At 39.4% G+C, this 22,023-nt stretch overlaps 1 protein-coding gene across 7 annotated transcripts; it reads left to right on the top strand.

Moving 5' to 3' along the window:
* Positions 1 to 421: 421 nt before the first annotated feature.
* LOC130698663 (kinectin-like) lies at positions 422 to 6,730 on the top strand. 7 transcript variants are annotated; one of them, XM_059497349.1, is made up of 11 exons: positions 422 to 786; positions 1,094 to 1,188; positions 1,256 to 1,546; positions 1,641 to 2,267; positions 2,347 to 4,305; positions 4,368 to 4,511; positions 4,608 to 4,760; positions 5,195 to 5,269; positions 5,450 to 5,509; positions 5,697 to 5,796; positions 5,924 to 6,730. In XM_059497349.1, the coding sequence occupies exons 2-11, from the start codon at positions 1,102 to 1,104 to the stop codon at positions 5,953 to 5,955; spliced, it is 3,528 nt and encodes a 1,175-aa protein (XP_059353332.1). In that variant the 5' UTR covers positions 422 to 786; positions 1,094 to 1,101; the 3' UTR covers positions 5,956 to 6,730. The 7 variants fall into 7 exon arrangements, with proteins under 7 accessions (XP_059353332.1, XP_059353334.1, XP_059353333.1 ...); XM_059497351.1 differs by lacking the exon at positions 4,608 to 4,760 and having other exon boundaries at positions 423 to 786; XM_059497350.1 differs by lacking the exon at positions 5,697 to 5,796 and having other exon boundaries at positions 423 to 786.
* The last annotated feature ends 15,293 nt before the right edge of the window (positions 6,731 to 22,023 follow it).

Here is a 22,023-nt window from a genome sequence, read left to right as displayed (position 1 = left end):
AGGAGCAGCAGGCAACGAAAAAAGGTACAGTACGATATTTACTTAGATGTGGTTTAGTTGACAGCGCCATAACGGATGGGATCGTCGTTACCAACAAATGCAGAAACTGAGCAAGGCTCTATTTTTAATATGGAAAAGCTATATTATAAATTTCATTAAATAAATTTAAATTTTTGGGAGTATTTCTCGAACAGTAAAATATAATTTTTTCTTATAGAGTATAAAACAGTAGCCTTATGACATCGGTAGCTAGGAACATTCGACGCTGTAGGTCATTCGATGCGTACTCAAACAGTCATCCTACGTTGATGTACAAAAATGATTAAAACTACATTATTGAAAGTCTAGGGTAAAAAATCACTGGATTGGAACTGCAAGTGCTAGTTATTTTTTTTTATTTGGGGAAAATGTAATAGCATATGGCAGTTGTTTAGTGAAAGGTGGCGCTGGCCAATGGACGGAACGAATATTTCGAGTATTTCTTGTTAGCGTCGTCTGCTTGAAACGGTTTACGTTGCGTGGTTGTCTAGTTTCCCGGTGAATGTCGCCAATTCTCGTTCCTCTTTCTTCTGGTAAGGTTCTTGCCCATTCCTACTGTATTCCGGTCTTTCCTTCCTCACGCAGTCCAGCCGGCATATGGAGTAAACTTGCGAATGGGTCCATCCATAGACGTGGCATTGATGAACTGTTGAATTCATCCTTACATTCACCACCAAATTACCTATTTCACGACTGATTTAGCTTTGCTGGTTCCACGTTCCTTCTCGTAACGGATTTCTATTGCAAGTAAGTAAATGAAGACGTAAATTGTCGCAGTACTTCTGTGACCTATGCGGAAGCAACTCAAGTTCACTACCTTGACGTATGTTCATTAGGGCATTAGGGTCCTATACATTCTTGTCTCTTATATCTGTGTTATCCTGTGTTTTGTCTACCAGGTTAATTGTTAAGGTGCAGTAGAAAGTAGTGAGCACATTTTGCAGATGACAGTTCATAGTCAGCCATTTTAGTTTCATGTTCAACAACTGTTGCTTACTATTCTGTTTTATTATAATCTTTTTCATTAGCTTACATAACTTTTTTTTTTTGACAGACCTCAGGATGGACGTTGCCTCAGTACTAATTGGCCTTGCCATTTGCGCCATCACAGCTGCAATTCTCTACTTAATTTCAGTGAAAAGCTTTCAGGTAGAATCATTTGAACATACTTTAGAAAGTACAATTTTACAACACAACCCTTAAATCATGTATTAAGGAGAAGCCGTTCGAAGAAGTGTTAGCTGAACAGCAACAGTTTGCAGATAATTTGCTGAAAGGAGAAAAATCCAATAAGGATAAAGAGAAAAAAACTAAAAAACATGTTGTCAAGAAGAACAAAGAGAAAGAGAAAGGCAAAAACCATAGTAATTCAGGAGCAATCCCCCAACCCATTTCGTTGGAGGAGAAACCACACGTGGAATTTGAACCTGATACTGAAATCATCCCTGAGGAACCCATTGCAGTAAATCTTGATAAAGAAAAGAAAAAAAGTGACAAAAAAGAGAAGGTAATTCATGGTTCCCATATCTAATAAAATCTAAACCAAAATTTCAATCGTACAAGGATTACTGCAAGGCCATTTTTTTTTCCCTTTGGTCTAGGTCAAACCGATATTACGGAATCGTGATCATGCATCAACCGATACATTTGATCCGGATGTGGATTCCTTGAATCATTTTATGGAACACCCACCTAAAGACGATTTAGAACTGAAGGCCAAAGGAAAAGAGAAGGCGGGCAAAAAAGAGCCTAAAGTCGTTGTTGAAGAAAAGATTAATGCATCCGAAGCACCCGTAGTCGAGGGGGCACCTGTAAAAGAAGTAGCGTTCACCGTCGCACGCGGAAATGTCAGCAATGTGAGCAGTGCCCCAACTGCTGTTGCCGCACAGCCACCTCAACAACCTAGCACTCCCAAGAAACAGAGAAAGAGGAACGTCAAAACCGATTCGGTTGATGCGGCTGATGGTGGCGAAGAGCTCCTTTTGCAGTTAGGAGGAACAGAGAAACTTCTCTCAGCCCTTCGTCAGTTGCCGTTAACTTCCGCTGAATTGCAAACCATGATTGAAGTCCTACTTAATCGACAGCAAGAGGCAGCAGGTACTGTCGAATCCGAGTGGATGGAACGAGGTGGACGTCTTGACCCCCTCGGAGCACTAAGGAAGCAGTTAGCCGATAAAGATAAAGCTTTGCAAGAAGAGTTGGAAGAGAAACAAGCGTACCAGAATAAAGTAAACTTTCCTTTTAGTACCTTTACATTAGTATTTTATTTTTTAAGTATTCGTGTATCAATTCCTCGTTTCATTTCAGTTGCGCACTCTGGGAACGGAAATGACCAGTGAACGGACACGTGCCGCTGCCGCACGGAAGCAGCTAGAAGAGTCTTTGGCTCGTCAGACGACCGAGCTGCAGCTGTTGACCGTTCGCCTTCAACAAGCATCTGAGCAACACGTGGCGGAGGTGAATGCTCTGAGGGCTGCGGTCCAACAAGCACAGAAGGTATCTCAGACGTCGGATGAAACCCTCCGCCAGCTGCAACGTCTACAGGATGAGAAGAACCAGTTTGAAGCACGGTTCGCCACCGCCCAACAAATGCAGCAAGAAATGGGTGCACGTGTGCAACAGCTTGAAGATTTCTTAATTCATAAAGAACAACAGCTAATGGAACAAGCCAATCAAATGGCTCTCCTGGCATGCAAATTGCAAGAATCAGAACAGGCCCGCAACGGGCAAAGCCACGAAGTTGAACGCGAAGTGGCTCAATTACGAGAAGCACTCCAGACATCAGAAGCCCAATCGTTGCATACTGCACACGATGCCCGCATTCGTCTCGAAGAGATGGAACGCACCAAGCAGCTACTAGAAGATCGCATCACTAAAGTCGATCGCGATCTAGCGATGGAACGCAGCTTAGCTGCCCAGAATGAAGAACGTATCCGGCAGGAAGTATCTCGTCTCTGTTTGGAAAATCAGGCTCTTAATCTTCAGCTATCGAATTCATCACAGAGCCGACAGGATGAAGATGCTAAATGGGCATCTATTCAGGAACAAATGCAAATCGAACGAAACCAAATGGCCGCAAAAGATGTTGAGACACAAAAAGAGCTGGAACAGTTGCGGAATAAAATTCAAGATCTGAATGTTCAACTGTCCAATTCTTCCCAAAACCGACAAGAAGAGGACGCAAAATTGGCAGCCATCCAAGAGCAAATAAAAGTTGAGCGTGATCTAATGGCTGCCAAAGAGGCAGAAGCGCAGAAAGAGCTGGAACAATTGCGAAATGAAATTCAAAATCTTACTGTTCAGTTATCCAGTTCGTCGCAAAGCCGAAAAGAAGATGATGCAAAGCTAGTTGCTATGCAAGAGCAAATAAAGGTGGAACATGAACAAATGACCATCAAAGAGGCAGAAGCACAGAAGGAGCTGGAACAGTTGCGCAATACAATTCAGGATCTTACTACCCAGTTGTCCAATTCTTCCCAAAACCGACAAGAAGATGACGCAAAATGGGTTTCTCTTCAAGAACAAATAAAAGACGAACGAAACCAAATGGCCGCCAAAGAGGCGGAATTAAAGAAAGAACTTGAACAGTTACGTGGAGAAACGCAAGCTTTAACTGAGCAATTGAATCAAGCAAGCCAAGGCCAGAAAGATCATCAGTTGCAGCTGGAGGTGGAATTGAAAGCCAAGGATGAGGAATTGGAAATTCAGAAACGTAAGAACAATGAACTTCGGGACAAAAACTACAAAGCAATGGATGCGCTATCCGCGGCTGAGAAGGCTTTGGTCGAATTGAAAAAATCAAGCAGCAGCGCAAAGAACGTCCCGAATCCAGCCGAAATCCAGCAGGTTATTGGCGCCGGCTTGCAAAGAGTCTTTCCAGAGTTATCGTTTGATGCGTCCACATCACCGACCGCTTTTGCCGAATCCCTCTCCTGTCAAGTGACGATGTCGCTTGAGCGACTTCAAAGCGAAGAGCAATCGAAAGCTCAAGCGCAAGTACTGCATTACAAAACGGTCCTGTCGCAGACGGAGGAGTTACTCAACCGACTCCAAAGTCGCGTAGAGGCTGAAGAGGCATCGTGGAAAGTTAAAGTGGCTCAAATGGAATCTGATTTAACGACTGTAAAGCAAGAGAAAGACTTTTGGATGGAGCAGTGTCAGAAGCAGGAAACTAGAGCTCAGCAGGTGCAAGAATCCCCAATAGATGTCACACCACTTCATACCAGGATTGAATCTCTGCAAGAAGAAAAAGAACGATTAGCACAGGTTGGTGAATGGAAATATTATCTATGCAATTACCGCCATTAAATGTTTCTTTTATTTGGAAGGAATTGGAAAAAGAACGGCAAGATGCAGAGGAGCGCTCCGTGCAATCCGGAAGTCATCTAGAACAATTGGAAACACTGGAATCGTTGTTGGCCGAAGAAAGACGAGCAGTTCAGCTTTTACGGGATCAATTGGATCAAGCCAAGGTACATATTATGCGTGTGTGTGTTTTTTTTTCTTCTTCTTTCTCGAGTGCTGATTTCTCTCAAACAAAAACGATATAATTGGTCCGTGGAGCACAGGCCGAATTGTCGGCCACTAAGGTAGGTTCCATCGGCTTCATGGTGGGCTGGGCAAAGAGCTCGGCAATGACAGTGGCCGCTGCCACGGCCAGGAAAAACAGCCTTAACTCAGAGAGTGTTTCTTCAGATGAGGCCGCCCCGCCGTCGCCACAGGTTAGCCACACAAACACTCTGCCCCATTCGTCTCACTTTTTTTTTTTTTTTATTCTTTTCCCCGTTCCTTCGTTCAACCTTGGATTTTTATATCCTATTTATTTTACTAATAACATCACCTTACTACATTACCTCAACTTCAGTTTTTTCTGTTGTTCTTCCTTCAGACACACCCCTACCATTCCTTTGCGTGGCACCTGGGTACTGGAAGTCTAAATTAAACCATCTAGTACACCAGACGGGCTCTTGTTTAAAAAAAAAAAATCAAAGGTGTTGCGTCTCTTCCTAATGTTGTGCAGCGTGGCATTAACCTTAGTTATTTTCCATTAAAAAAAAAAAATTAGGATGACGCACAGTGCATTTCACGTTTAGTTACAAATAATTTACAATGACTTTTTGTTAACGTTTCGTTTCTTTTACATTTAAAACAGAAGGAAGAAATAGCGACCAAATCTCCAGCGCCGGCCACCAACGGTAACGGAACCAAGGGCGAATCGCCAAGTGAAGAGGTAAAAGCATAAGACTCTTTAATTTTCATCCATAGTTGGTTGGATGTATTTGTTCGAATGCACTTGGCATTTGACATTGACGACTAACTCTTGTTACCGTGCTTTTTTCTACCTCTCAATCACTTCTTTGTCCTCTGGGGGATTGTCTTTAAAATTAACATAACTAATGACCAAATAAAGCCGAAAACTACGACGAAGATGAACAGCAATGGTCAGAAAAGCAAAAATCGAAAGAAAAAGGTACCGTAAATAATTCTAAAAGACTCTGAAAAAAAAAATAGCATACCAGACTTCAAAGCTTCAAGTGTAGTGTAGATGTTTTCCTACTTCTCTGTTTGTTCTTGTTTGTTGTTGATTTCTCGTTTGTTTCTATGACTCTTCTCCTGCCATTGTGTGTACCTTCTGCATTGATTTCTCACTTCCAAAGTATTCGTTTCAAAAGCACTCGTCTCCTTCTTCTACCATTCCGCTTGAACACAACTTTGACGACTTTAGTTTGACCGATCGCGCTAAAAGAAGTACCGTAGGTAAACTGAGTTGGTAGATGTTAGCATGACGGTTTTTGATTTATTTGTACTTCAATCACATTACCTACGATTTCGATTTTGATGGCTATTCGGCAGTGAATCATTGTGTGTTCTTGTTGTTTTTCAGGGTGTTTCTCATTTCGAAAGCTGAAATCGTGAGCTTAGTGTGAAGCTACTGCATCGCTAAGGAAACGGAGCCTGGATGGAAAACAGCAGCAGATCGAGCTTCATTATTCAATTTCTTGGTTTTCTTGATCTTCCTCCCCACCCCCCGCTCCCCTTCCGTTCAGTACAGAAATCCATATTTTCAAAAAGAGCAAATTTTTCTGGTTCAAGAAACTTGCTTTATTTTGTTTTCCTTTTTTCTTATTACATCTGTCAGCCGATTGTCTTATAATAGGCGCCTGTTTTTCAGTAGGTGCATTATGTAACATGATTCCCATGGATGAAGATTCTTCATTCACCAGTTCTTATTTAAAAGGAAATATGAAAAAAAAATACTAACTATAGAGTTTAAGTAGCTCGATGACATTTATTCTATACCCTTCCTTTTTTCACTTTGTATTGTGGGGAGCCCTGACGAGGTGTTCGTCCTTGTGTCGTTAATTGAACCAAAACAAGAATACCAAGCCCAGAATCCATATCGTATATCTGGCTGTTATTTTCAATGACCGGTTTTTGTTAAATCCCGTTTACTTCGTTTCTACTCTTGCCAGTCAAGCTCTCTTAAATCTTTTCTTCTCTTTATCTTTCTCCCTCTCTGGCAAATTATGTATTGGGTTTTGATATTTTGTTGATGTTTAAGATTTTTTTTTCATCCTCTGCCCCCGGCCTGTCCCTTTATATTGCATCCTCTTATGATGCGAAAAGCCCTGTATCCAATGATTGTGTTGGCTTACACCGGACTGAAATACATCAGCATTCCTAACCTGAATGTTCGTTAAATATCCATCGGATACTTGGTTCACGTGTGCATAAACATACAGAAAATTATAATCCAAACGTTAAAGTAAGCTTGAGTAGAACGTATACTCTGTAAAACAAATTAAAAAGTACCACGAGAAACAATTCAAAGTAATCTAGTTAACATGAATTTTTGTTCACCCTCCCTCCAGATCTTGATCTAAGGAATTTGTGTCTAAGCAATTAGCAGGTTCTTGGAATTGTCGAAACAAAAAAGGTGTAGAAAAAAACAGTGCCGATGGCATAAGAGAAAAAGAACCAACCACCTTGCTGCAATATTTTTCATATGATGCAGTTCCTTAGACATTAGTGTACCTCACAGTCCTGGTGTGCAGTCGTCACAGAACATCGCTCTGATTCTGTTCAAGAAACAACTTCAAATCAAGAACGCAAAACACGTTTGTGTTCATCAGCTACAATGGGAATTCTATTGTGACAGTATTTTTCCTGAAATTGAGACGGATTACAAATACATCTGTTAAAATTTTGGTACGTAACTGGTAAAGGAGAATCACTAGTTTTCTCTGTCGCAAAACATAAGTAATTAACAGAATAAATTCCAAATTCTGCACAGAATGATACAGATAGAGCTGCTTACCATAGCCGTTGATGTTATTGTTAATCAGTTTTGATTTTGTGTAATTAGTGTACTGTCCAAGCATTTCGATTAATAATTCCTTCTCAATATCCTCCTCGCAGTGACAACCGCTCTATCGTATTAGCTTTGTAACAATGAAATAACTAAAAGAAATTTAGTTGTGTTGTTCAGGTGGTCCAGCCAATACAGAAACATTACAAAGTCGAAGGTGTGGCAGATAATTCCGAATTCCATAGTCCCGATAATTTCCGAGTAAACAAATCATCGGGACAAAAAGGTATGTGAAGGATTAACATAGATGGTACATAAACTCGATGTAAAAAAAAACATGGCTGGAATATAGAGTACATAACAGTGATAGTGAAATCTATCGAAACAGTGAAAATTCTCTAAAATCGTGTTACAATGTTTCTGCTGCTCAATTAGATCTTTTTAAAGCGAAGCAAACGTAATGATTAATCATTTAGATTCTCTCGGATCTAGTGGGAGAATTCAAACGTAACAAACATATTGTTTATACCTAAGACACGCAATCATTCTAATTGTTATTAGAATTACATTCATTACATTTGCTGAAGTACAAAATTGAAAGTTAATAGTTAATAGTAATACTAAATAAGCTAATTAAGTAGAATATAACAAAATATTTATTGTGTAGTTATATTTTTAATCAAATAAAGTTATTCATTTAAAAAATATAAATTTATATGGCTAGAATGCGTAAAGTTGTATTTAGAAAATTAAATAGGAATTTGGCCGATAGATGGCCATAGGATTAACACTCATACATCAGTTCCACTAAGAATTAAAGTTCCATTATCGCCTAGTCACGAATCAGGTCAATCTACAACAAGATTCCTGGGAACAAAACTGGCAATTTTTGTAGATTCGTTCCACCGATAGTCCCTATTTAGTCAAGAGTAGTCACAAATGGAACAGTCATCGTGAAACCGCGAAAGAAAATCCCGTGTAATCTAAACCATCTTTCCAATTTAAAGTTAATTATTTGCTTTCATTATAATAGATTTATTACACGAATGTTTCTATATGGTTACGTTGCAGCTATTTTTTTCAATAATAATAAGCGTAGAAACAAACTTCATTAAATTTTCTTACCAGAAATAATGCTAACACCATCCTCTCAAACTTCTCTTCCTTCAAACATCTCTCAGCCTTGTCTTCCGAGGCGCGATTTGATGCAACATTGCAATTTTCAAGTTTACGATTACGGTTTACAATTATAATTTAAATAATAACTAAATAATTAAGATTAACTCAAAATATTACATAAATAATAATGACTGTTCAGAAAAATTTACAGCTATAATCTGTAATCAAGGGAATCCTCCCGCCCCGAAAAAAAAATAAATCTTGGGCAAACGGGGATTGAGCTTTACCCGATTACCTGAGACACGAGAAACCACAGGGAAATATTAGCCAACTTAACTAATGGAAAAAAAACATATCAACTTGCTCTGAATCCCGCTTATGAAACCCGACTGAAATTGGGTTCAAGGCGAAAAATTTTACATCTAGAACCGCCTGCTCCGATTGCCAAAAAAAGCCCCGATCGGCCCGGGGCCAACTCCTAGTCCCATTCTCTGGCGGTAGATGCGCTGCAATCTGACAATACGCTAGGTGCGCTGTAATCTGACCATGAGCTATGTGCGCTTCAATCTGACCATACGCTAGGCGCGCTGCAATCTGACCATGCTACAATCTGACTGCTCAAGCTTTGGCCTTCTATTATGGCTTCCCGCATGCGTATTTCTGATTTAAAACAAGCGACTAAATTTGTCTGCTAGCCCCCCATTTAATGTCGTCCCGTGGTTTGACGTGTGTACGTCATTAAAAGTATCCTGGCGTATATTTGTGAAATTTAGGTGAATACAAACGTGTCTTTTGTGTCCCGGAATTGTGTGTTGGATTTGAAGTTTATTGGATGCTCCGCCTGTAAATATGTGTAAGTGTATACTTAATTGGTACTTACGCATGTTATCATTACGGCATCACCTTTTACTTTCTTCAAATGGCATGACTAAATTTTTTTCGGATGGTGACTTGTTGTTGACGCCAGCTTTTTTTTTTTTTTTTTTGCATCATCGCTGTTTTTTCTTTTCACATGGCGGCCCGTTTTTTGCCCGCCATATCATTTCCTCTCAACACGTTGTGGGCCGTTGTGGGCCGTTGTTGCCCACCAGCTATTTTTTGGCTGGATTTCTCCTTACCCCAGATCTAGGTTTCTTTTTGTTTACAGTTTCTTTCTTTTATTGCAAATGATTTGCATTTTCTTGGCTTTTCACTGACAGAACACAAACTGAAATTTGCCTTTTTTCTCTTTCTTTTTGTAAACTATTTGAAAAGTTAGTAAAATCGTTAGTATACCTACACCAAGTAAGAAAAAAAGGGTGGGATTGATTAAGGCAGGGACTAAAGCAAACCCGAACCGTTACAGCTACAACTAACGACCATGGATCGAAAGGGACGTGCAATCAGTGCATAGTGAATTACCCGTAAAGCCAAAATGATTAAAGGGAAACTAAAGTAGGGACAAAGGAATGAGCAACACGTTGGTATGACACAGATCACAACAAATGGAAAAAGTAAAAAAAAAATGCCGATTCGGCCATACTAAACCGTACCATCTTCTTTTCTTCGTAATCCAAATGGGCATGAATCTCTGGTTCTCGAGGCGGCGACCTTGTAGCTCCCACGGCGATCTTGTAGCTCCCACGACGATCTTCGTTGGGCCTTTTCGGTCCTTTGGCCGGCCAATCTAGATACATAAAAGACAAAAAAACACAGTTAGTACACTTTGATTTATCACTGATACCTTTTATGGCGACGATCCCACGGCGATCTTGTAGCTCCCACGACGATCCACGATGAGCCTTTTCGGTCCCTTGGCCGGCCAATCTAGATACATAAAAGACAAAAAAACACAGTTAGTACACTTTGATTTATCACTGATACCTTTTATGGCGACGATCCCACGGCGATCTTGTAGCTCCCACGACGATCCTCGTTGGGTCTTTTCGGTCCTTTGGCCAGCCAATCTAGATACATAAAAGACAAAAAAACACAGTTAGTACACTTTGATTTATCACTGATACCTTTTATGGCGACGATCCCACGGCGATGTTGTAGCTCCAACGACGATCCACGATGGGCCTTTTCGGTCCTTTGGCCGGCCAATCTAGATACATAAAAGACAAAAAAACACAGTTAGTACACTTTGATTTATCACTGATACCTGTTTTTGGTGTCGCCGATCCTCGATGTCCCGCGGTCCACGGTGACTCCCAGAGATTGCCCTCCTAATTCATCGAGAACGAAAGAGAAAAAAAAAAGAACAAAGAATTGCTTTTGATTAATCAAATAACAACTACTGTCTGCTTAACACTAGCACATATCAAGTATACACGAATGGCAAACAAGTTTTGACAGATAGGTCCTGAAATAAAATTTATCGTTAATGATGAACAGGTTAGGAAAGTCGTGGGGTTGTTAATGTTAGTAGAGTGTTTGCATATTGTGCTGAGAGGTTTGATTGCAAGTTGGTGTGCAAATTGCAAAAAGTGCAAAGGTTGTATATATACGAAGTGCATTGCATGGAGGCAGTGTAGTGCAAAAGTATCCCGTGTGACAATGATTGTGCCTTAATCATCGTTTTTCTAATCTATCTATTCTAATCTATCTTATGCTAACTAGACTATACACCCTTATGAAGGCAAAACCTAGTGCTTATGTGAGGCTTTCGGGGTGTGAGCGGGATTGAGAAGGCGTGAAACACTACACAAAACACCCGGAGAGATCTATCTACACTAGTGTGCACCGTGCAAGTGAGTGAACTACTGATCGGAAAAGCGGAATTTTTTTTTTTTTCATTTTTAAAAATTAAATTGCTCGAGGGCATTGATGTATTCGAGGTCACTGCTTATGGGTAGATCAATTAGGATGAAATTGGTATTTCCTCCGATTATGCTGAAATGTTCCAAAAGCCATTGACCTTTAGGTTTATGTTACCTCTCCTTTTAAATTTTATTTCGAAGAAGTGTTTTCATTTATTTCCATTCAGAATTCACGGGCATAGAAATGCCCTTGTCTGACATTCAACTTCACGCTGTGTGGTGCGCAAAAAAAGGAAAGGGTAAGAATTTGATGGCTACGTCAAGATGTAATGGTACACCCGCTGGGGATGGCGAGCAACATCAGGGTGACATCAAATCGTATAAAATGGTACAGCAGAGCCAACTACAATCAGTCGAGTGTTCATCTTCGACGTAGCATTACCATCAGCAGCTTCAGTTCGTCGTGCAACAATGGGTAAAGTATAACGTTTAGTTAAAATAGAAATTGATGTTGATGTAATGCAAGGGTTCAGTGATTGATTTCCCTAAATGAAATGTTGGAGTGAAATTTTTAAACTTAATTCTGTACATTTGTTTGCAATGTTTCAACGTTCTGTGGTATGTTAGCAATAAATTATGTCTTTCTTCCACTGCTATATCTATGGCTATCTATGGCATTACGCTTCTACTACGGTTACACTTCGCTGGGTCGAGCATAGATGTGCCAATGGGTTCACCGGCTTCTAACTATGGTAGTTATTTGTATCAGACTTAAAGTGCTGTGCCATACTACACCACGATGTATGCAGCCCCCAATTACTACAGTACAAAGGCGCCCTAGTACTACACCACAACATATGCGGCTCCTACTTACTACTCGGAGGCCCCGAAATACTACGCCGCACCAAGCTATTACACAGAGGCGCCAGTGTATTACACAACAAACGTGCGCCACTCCAACATACTACACCGCAGCTGCGCCGTCTTACTACGCTGAAGCTCCAAAATCCTACACTGCCCCAAGTTACTACACAGCGGTTGCCCCTTCGTACTACGCGGAACCTAGCTACTACACCACAACTTATGCTGCCCCGCCTTACTACACCACAAAAGCGCCAGTGTACTACACTACCACTTACGGCCGCTCCCAGTTACTACACCGAGGCTCGAGCATATTACACAACAACGTACGCCACTCTCAGCTATTACACTGAGCGATCAAAGTATTATTAATTGTAAAAATTGTGCTGTCCATCAAGCTTGATGACGGGATGGTTAGATCTTGTTTTATTATTTGCTGTCCTCGTTCCAAAATGAGTCATTACCCTGTCATGTATTTACCTATATAACTAGCCATTGCATACGTATGTTGTTTCTAAATGAGATGTTGAATAGAGCCATAATGTCGTTATCGAATCCACTTTTCTTTATTCTTTTATTACATAAAGCGGATGAAGCGATTTAAATTTGTGTTCGTACAACATGGTAATTTCTAAACACAATTATGCATTAAGACGTATTAGTAAGAACTATATCATGCGTATTTGTAAATTTTCTGTGAATTTATATATTCAACTGCGTAGCACGAAGTCGCATTGATTTATTGCGTTAGGGCATTGGCATTGTTCAGTTGTCGTGGTTAAAATCATTTATCTTTCACGTTTCATGATTGAATAGCAGGGTATGGCGAAATTTTTTTTCATCGCTTAAATAAATATACTTAATATTCGGCAGAGATATCAGTTTCGGTTTGCCAAATTTGATTTTAGTTTTAGGGAAAAAAGCCAAAAAGGTTGCGCTAAGCACTTGACTGACATACTAGTATCCTCCAGAACTGTCACGATGGTGGCCCGGATCATATTGCTGTACTATATGATCCCCATCGTGACATCAGCTGAGAGCTCTTACATCTCTATTCAGTTTTGCATTGGAATGGTGGGCCAATCCCATACCAACGCTCGACGTTTCGAGTTGGTAATTGCTTACAGACTCTTGGTACTAGTCCCAACATTGGGAGGGTGCCATACCCAGTCGTTTCAAGTGCCGCTACATTAGGATGTTCACGCAACTATTATATACCGTGAATGATGACCCCAAACCATGTTGATAACGCAAGCGCGCATTTTCCGTCTCAAACTAACTCTCATTTAAATTCAGCGAAACCATTGTACAATGTAAATAATGAACTGTATCCAGAAAATGGTGATAAATAACATCCAAGGTAATTATAAAACAAAAAACTTAATTAAATGTTTTAAATATTCAATTATTATGTAGCACCCACAGATTAGGGCGTGGCATCACGCACCGTTAATGACATGCAAGAATCCTCCATATCACCTGGCGGCCGATTTTGGCACCAATGCGTTCATGCATTGGCTTGGTGCTATTCTAGCTGTGAAGGAAAAGTAAGTTGGAGCCAATCTAGGTTTGCCATTATTTATTTTTGGCATTCGTATACAATTATTAGTAGCCATGTATGCAGCTCATTGCGTCTAGTGGGCCATAATACTTCAATGATCCAGCTTTCTAAATTTCCGCTTTTGACAACCATGGCCTATGCCACATTCCCAGGGCTTATCAAGTCTAGTACAAAAATGTTTGTTCGTATTTACCGTACAGTCTGTTGGCACCATGAATATTCCGCAAAGGAATTTTTGAACGTTAGTTTACCAGGGAATATGCGTATAAGATTGGGTTCGATATATGATATACTTCCGCTTTTCTTTCGTTTTTCTCCCGAGTGAGTGAGTGATCTTCAGTGAGAGCATATTGCAGGCATGTTGTAGCACAAAAATTTTTTTCTTTCAATTCCTGAATTGTTAATTTTATTATGCTAGGTGCTGCATTATAATTGCAGAACAAAACCTGTACAACTATGATTCTTTTCTACAGCCAATGCAGTATGGAATGCTTGAGTCCTTATCTGACTAGAATCCAAGTGTCCAAAAAAGTGATGTGTTGCCCTCAGTGTACTTATCTTAGTGGCACGGCTTAAATCCTTCTAATAGATAAACATCAAAGGGGAAGGATCTGCATCCTGACCAAGGTTCCTCAGCAAATGCAGTAGCAAGTTCCCATGCAAGTTTTAGCACACAACTTGTTCGACTGTGATTCATCCTGAACATGCATGCAGTATGAAATGCTGGACAGGCAAATGTACAACTATCTCATAAACATTGATCATCTGCCTTATATGTGTTTATTGTTCTTCTAGGGGTGAAGTGTGGAAGATGCCAAAGGCCATTTTCATTACGTAGAGTGGAACTTAAATTTCTCTTGTTGGTTATTTCAAGGCAGTAATAACTATGCTATAAACAATTCATGAAACATGGTCATCTTTTCCTCTCAGTGACGAGGTGAGAACAATTTATGGAGTAAATTAATCAATAAATTTCTTTTCTGACAAAAAAGGCATTGAGGAAGCAAATCCGAAAAAGTTATTCGTTTCACCCATCCCATATGAAAATGCTGCAGAGTTCAACAAAGAATAGAGCAAATGATTTCCTGTGGTCTGATCAACATGCTAAATCCACAAGACGTATGTCATTTCTTTCAAAGAATTCCTATTGAAGATTTTCAGTCTCTTCTGAAATATCGATAACATTCATCTTAAGGACATGATCCTGACCCGCAGGAATTATCTTCACATAATGGTTGCGCCAAATGCGATTTATCTGCATTGCATATCCCGTTGCAATGAAGAAGTTGTTACAGTGGAAAATTTTAAAAGGTGGTACAATATATTACGTGTGTTCCTATTAAATTAATATATGTTTTATGCTGATGGGTTGACCAGGCAGGAGAGATTTGCAAAACCGAACAGGATCCAAGTAACTTAATATTAAAAATTTCTAAATGCGGGACCAAAGGATCTTAAATTAATATATCCAAGTGTAAGCAGGTCTTGAATGGCAAACGAGCGCCTAATGGTTATGAAGTTCGCAGTTTGCTCCACTTTCAGCGCCATTTCAAAATCCTCGCTGCCAAAAGAGTTGTTTCTAACACTATTATTCTGGACTGGCGCCCACAGAACTAAATTTACATGCAAAGGGTGGTCGTGAGGATTTGGCTGATCACTACAGTAAACACTGCAGAGAGTGGGTAAACTTTTACGTTAAGTGACCAAAACGATTGTCATTACAGTATGTTTTCATAGGTGCGTACAACGACGACTTGTTAAATCCTTGGAGTATCATCGTTGCAAATACAATTCGACTGGGAGAAATACTGCCGGTAAGATGGTAAGTTAATTTATGGAGACGATTGTTTGGATCAACCTACATTAAAGCCAAAGATCTCTGTAGATTTTCGAAGAGCTCTTGATCGTATTATAGCAACGCATGCAGATGAAGATCTGCTGGGTCACATTACCACAATTTTTTACGACAATTATGGAAACGATCCCTTTAAATCGCTTGGGGTCTACTTCAAACATAAACTTAGGTAATCCACTGCTTTTTGTCAGTTGATAAAGCATTTTAAGGGTACTATTTGGCATCGGTTGTATTTTTCTGGAGGTTAAAGTCAAACAAGTATAGAAAGTACGGGAGCATTACAAAACTGAATGTCGGCCACCCTTGACAGTGGATACAATTTGGAGTGCATTACCGCAGGTAAACTACTGGAGCTTTGCAAATTTTGTAAAGAGATGTATCACCGTGTGACCCGGGTATAACAGCGTTAAATTTTTTCATAGCTAGTTTCTTTAGATAATTCCCCTGGTATGTTGCACATGTGACTATGTATTGTGCTTGGAAACGGCTGCCGGTGACCTTTGCGCCCAGAGCATTGGTGAACACGGCACTCACTCGACGTAAAATACGTTTTTCACTCGTGCGTCATCAATGAGCATCATATAGCGAGTTCCTAGGTATGGAAGGAATTTTCGTCAGTGATGAGGTTTGTGACTTTGTATCCCGGCAATTTTCAGGATTTAGGAAATATTTAACATCTCAAAGGCCACTAGTACAGCTGTTAGCTGCAGCTGCTGTCCATGCCTTTGCATGTAAACTAGAAAACAAAAGTTTGAACCAATTCATTAATGAAAAAATAGTCACCGTCAAAACTGCTCCATCTGCAAAATCATCAATATATCGATAGATGCAGTACCTCAAGGAACGGGGTTATCATAAAGGTATTTTAAACTTTTGTAACCAGTAACGCATTTCAATTTGTAACTTCTCTTATGGTTTGGCAACTATTTGGCTGAGCTGGCTTAACGGGTTAACTAAAATGAAGGAGTACATTTTTATGTTTTCGCTCGTAACAGCATGCGAAGCATTTTTTTGTGTCCAATAGGACTAGGTCACTGGTTTAAGTGAGTGCGTCATTATGGGAGTACCAATCGCAATCTTAACCAGAGCTTTCAAGTTACTACATAATGCAGGGAACATCATTCTACCAAAACCAAGGCCATTTACTTTTGATGACACCTCTCATCTGTTCACTCAGCCATGACATGTTATCTGTCAGGTACAAGTATAATGTTTTCATTTGCAATTAATATGCTTTTTCAGAAGCTCCTGACAGAATATTTACGGAAGTATCCAATATGATGAATTTATGTATCATGTGTACGCTATATAAACAAAAAAAAAATATCTGCTAACTATGTTTTATCTTAATATAGATTAATACTCATACCGGATCTCAAAATGTGCCTGTTTGGATTAAGACACGGAATAAACTGTAAGGATTGGATGGAAGACGTGGAATTGCTATGCTGTATTCAGATTCCCTGCGGTATTTAATTTTAAAAAAATTTAAGTGCATATCTGGGCACCCTTCTTTTCCGTAGCCCCGTTTCTCCTTGACTCGTAATAAGCCCGTAGAGGGTCATGCCCCTACTGTACAGTATATTTGAAAAAAAAAAAAAAAACATATACCGAGGTTGGAGGGCTTTGGTCGGAAAAGGGATGTGGGGATCCGCATAGTCCGATGAAATGTTCATGGAGGGCTATGTCGCTACCCACAAATCCGAATTAAAGGTTAATCGCTCCTGTAACATAATGCAGTGTCGTAAGCGGCGCAGTGGTCGTGGACGAGTTGTTAGGTTGTTTGGATTGTGGTTGTAAACATGCAGCTGGGTGTAAAAGTTGTGGGCGCAGACAATGTTGTTCGCCAGCAGAGATTATTCTGGAACGTCAAGTTCCATTGTATAAAACAAATATCGGAAATACCTGTTAACGAATTCGAAAACAATTTTAAAGTGGATGCGTACTATGACGTTACTAGATGGCAGCACGTTGGAGGCTCGTTATTAGATGGCCGCCAACTGTTTTTCTAAACGTAATTTTTTGGTAACTTATAAGTAAACCGGCCATAACTTTAAATTGTAACATCTAGAAAAAGGTTAAGGGCCTTAACCTTTTTCTATGATGCCTTAACTTAAGGCTAAGACATCATCTGAAACTTCTGTTATAACCGTGATTGCCAGGTAAAATCAGCCCAATCAATGACCTTAGGGTTGTATGGATTTATTCAAAACAAAAATTATGCAAAAGAAATCTCAGAGATGCTTTTGTTTTATTATGTCATAGCTTTCAGGGGCGTCAAACAGACGAAACTCAAATTACCATCAGTTGCCATCATAGTTACATCTGCTTCGTCTAGTGCTGTTCTGGAATTTCTTTGTCGTAAAAACTTTCGAGTTCTCCGCCATGCACGTTTTAAACAAGTCAGCCGAAAATGGTATCAAATTTTGTATATCGCAAATGAGTTAATAGGTTTCAGTGATTTCATAAGGTACATATGAATTTCTTTCTGCAGGTTGTATAGGATGTGTGTTGTGTCCCATGCGGTGTTGTTTGCAGCCCTTTCTTGTGGAATGTGTTTAATATAGGCATTTTAGATGTAGAGCCATTTACTGCGGATAAAATTTATGCAGGGAAAAGAACTTCATGATAATGGTGCATTGGAACTGACATGAGCTACTGAATTTCTACCCCTTAATGGCTTCCATTAAAATTTCAGGGTAAATAAGTATTAACAATATTCCCCTTGACTTCAAGGAATTGATCACTGAAATTACCAGCAAGGGTTGAACGAAGTTCTACCTGGAAAAGCTTCCTTCGAGAATAATGGTTGGATAATGAAAGTGAATTATCCTAAATCAAGGTTTGGGCTTCTTCGAAGACATAATGACCATTCCATTTTGATTTGTGTGTAGAAATTGAATCCTCTCTTTTTAAAGTTGTAAAATATTGTGCTTGAATGATTGGTAAGTTAATAGTTTCTACTGTTTAGCTTCTTGGTGTTTTCTTTTTTATCTTTTTTTTTGCCCATAGAACCAAATTTTCTTCTTTAGTATAAAAAAAAAGCTACTGCGAGAGAATACATAGTGATTGCCGTACAGCCAACCCGTTTACAACATCGATTGCGTGACGCTTCAAATTCAGCTTATTGTAATAGTTTACACACATTAATATCTACGCGCATGAAATGTTTTATGTAAGTCTGATATGAAATATTTTTTTTTACAGTGACCAGAATAATGAAGATGAGGAATGAACTGGGCATCGAAATGCGGAGGGATAAGGCATAGAGCTGTTTATTTGGGGGGAAAAATGGTTAGCAAAGGAAAGGTTACCTTAAACCAATAGCAGGAATGTATATCAGTTAGTAATTACAATATGTAGGTTGAATTCAACTCTGAACATCTCTTATAGTTAGCACTGTGTAAAATGACAAAGTAGGGTGACTGGAAAGGCCTCCCACAAGAAACCATTCACTCATTCCATAGAGATATACTGTGAAAAGGAAAACCTGGCAGACAAGAAAAACAAAGGAGTTATTCTGCACCAGAGGATTTCCTCTGCCAGGTGGGTATAAATGTTTAAAAATTGGTAATTGTAGCTGACGTAGTTATGCAATCCATTGTCTACACTCAAATAAACATATTCTAAATTTGCCTATAGTAGTTACGCGCAGCCTGTGCCACTGCATACAAGTAGTATTCTCTCAAAGCTGGGACATGGTGGCTATACCAGCTTTGCGCCAACTATCTGGAATGAAAAATCCACTTGCAATTGCTAGAACTTCATTTTCTATCTTGCGAGTGACATCGTAACATTTCACCGATTTATTGACGAATCTATTGGATTCTAATGTTATTTGGTACAAAAATTATCTTATGCAAACGATGAGACGGCTATTGACATATTCACGAAGTTTGGCTTTACAAAGTCTAACTACGGCCGCCAGATGTCCCAAATCATTGTTATAAAAAGTTGTATCAGAATTGTGCTTGTGCTGTAGGTTTTTATTTAATAATAATGTAAACTTATGAGTGTAATCGTGTGAAGCTAATTAATTCTGATGGATATCAAATAAAGGTGAGGGTTTTGAAACATTTGCCTGGATTATTATGTGTGTGCTATTGCTTTAAAGTGGTATATGAGTCATACCGGAAAACTGAACTTCAACAACTTTAAAAGGCCATGTTATATTAATTTACAACAGTTAACGTTTGACGTTTGAAACTGCGCAGATCTTCTATACCTTGTAAAGAAGAACGTAGTTCACTTTTAAATTTTCGAAATTTCAATTTTTCGGTTTAAGATCCGGTTTGGAAATGCTTAATAACTCACTATCTATTGGTCTGAACAAAAAAAGACCGGCATTTTCGTAATCCTCGTGAAATTTGGGGTCGAATCCATGTGTCAGTAGAAAATACCCGAAAATGGTCAAAAATCACAAATTTCCCTGAACTATAGTTCAGGAAAAATCGCGATTTTGGCCAAATTGGACTTTTCGCAAAAAACAGGTCAAAATAGGTCAGACACACCTTAAATTTCACGAGGACCACGAAAATCATATTCGTTTTGTTGTGGGCCTACTATTTCTGGAGATATAGGCTACTTCCGATCACTTCCGGTAATTTTTTTTCAACTTGGCAAAAAAGTAAAAAATGAACATTAATATTCCAAACATTTTAAGCATTTTGATCATAAATGAAATGGGTTGGCGGCTTTTTTCGCGTTTGTTTTGCTATTTCATTATTGGTTGATCGCGCGAGTTGCATATACTTATAACACTACTTCGTTAACAGAGACTACTAGCTTTATGTATCACACTAATGGGAAGGTATACCTGATAAGTATAGATGAAGATATACCTCGTGCTATTATTATAACCTTATCATGCACGGCCATCTGATCTACAGTCAGGTTTAGAAATAAGCCCGACCTTTTCTTATTTTACGTTACGCTGTAGCGTACTGGCACGCTACGGGAAATTGTGTAATACTAATAGCGCCCTAATGTCTCATTACTATAAAAGTCGTATGTTGAATGTGCAACACATTCTGTTAATTTTTTTTCCTATGTCAATTTTGTCCGGCTTTCCATTGCTCGTAACATACGAATATACTCGCTTGAAAGTTGCGTTCTGCGATTTTATGGGTATTATACATCTCTGATTCGTTTCGTTGTGTAATTAGTAGTTCAGAAATTCTTCGTTAATTCCGATACACTTCGGAATTTGCATACAAACAGTAAGGAACCTTGAATTAAAAATCTAATCAATCACTGGGGGGTATATTTAAAATTCGAGAATGCTTATCGTATGAAGATTTAAAATCTCGGTTGCTTCGCATTAAAACCCGAAAGACTGAACGCCACCGTCGTCTGTCATGTCCGCTATTAGCCATGTCACCATATAAACATTTTTGCCCTGTTGTATTTTTTAGTTTTCCTCCTGTTTTGTGCGTCTACATCAACGAGTAAGTAACATACGATCATTATTTTTATTCAGGCATTATTATTTTGCTTTATTGTTAGAATTAGGAAGATGGAAGCGTTTTATGTAAACCAGCAATGATAAGTTGAACGCAGATGGTAAGGAAGTCGATGCCCAGCTGGTGCTTTGGAAAATCAGCCGTATGATTTTTGTAGCGTAAAATATCTTTAAGCTCTTCTTCAGAGCATAATAGAAATATTGTTGGCAAATTGTTGGGTATTATTTAGCAGTGAGTCTCTTACATAGAATTGTGAGTAGAGGTTAAAGGATTGGCTTAATGTTTCAATAATGAGCACACTAGCTGAGCTATCAGCATTCAACTTATCAGCCTTTTTCATCTGTATCATAATTATATATACTAAATGGTTTATTAAACTTTTTCAAGTTTGTATTCAATATCGTGACTTCTGTTGTACTAAATATTTGTTTGTTTGAACTTCTTGAATCTACGTTCAACTAACAAAGCTTTATGACAACTGTTTGTGACAAGCTCTTTTTGAAGAAGATTGAACATATGGAATGTTTGATAACCATTTAGCAAAGGATTTCTTTTGAATGAAAAACTATTTTACAGAAGTAACATTCCCTGTCTTCAGTCTGTTCATATTATGGACCCAGTAATCCTGGGAAACTAATCGAGCTAGTTTTCGTTATTTAACCTGTATCATTTTTATAGTCCCGGTGAACCATTAATATACTTATATCTCTTTTATTAAATTCGTATGTTGTTCTTTTATTTAATTCCTTTACATCTGTTACATTTACATAGGGTCAATAAAAAGAAAATCCGGATAGTCGCCTCATCGCCATCGCCGTCTCCATCGCCGTCTTCGCCATCGCCATCGCCATCGCCGTCTTCGCCATCGCCATCGCCATCGCCGTCTTCGCCATCGCCATCGCCATCGACGTCTTCGCCATCGCCATCGCCATCGCCGTCTTCGCCATCGCCATCGCCGTCTTCGCCATCGCCATCGCCGTCTCCATCGCCGTCTTCGCCATCGCCATCGCCGTCTCCATCGCCGTCTTCGCCATCGCCGTCTCCATCGCCGTCTTCGCCATCGCCGTCTCCATCGC

The sequence above is a fragment of the Daphnia carinata genome, chromosome 10, assembly GCF_022539665.2.
Source record: "Daphnia carinata strain CSIRO-1 chromosome 10, CSIRO_AGI_Dcar_HiC_V3, whole genome shotgun sequence".
In the NCBI taxonomy this organism is placed as follows: Eukaryota; Metazoa; Arthropoda; class Branchiopoda; order Diplostraca; family Daphniidae; genus Daphnia; species Daphnia carinata.
This window is presented reverse-complemented; position numbering and strand designations above follow the sequence as displayed.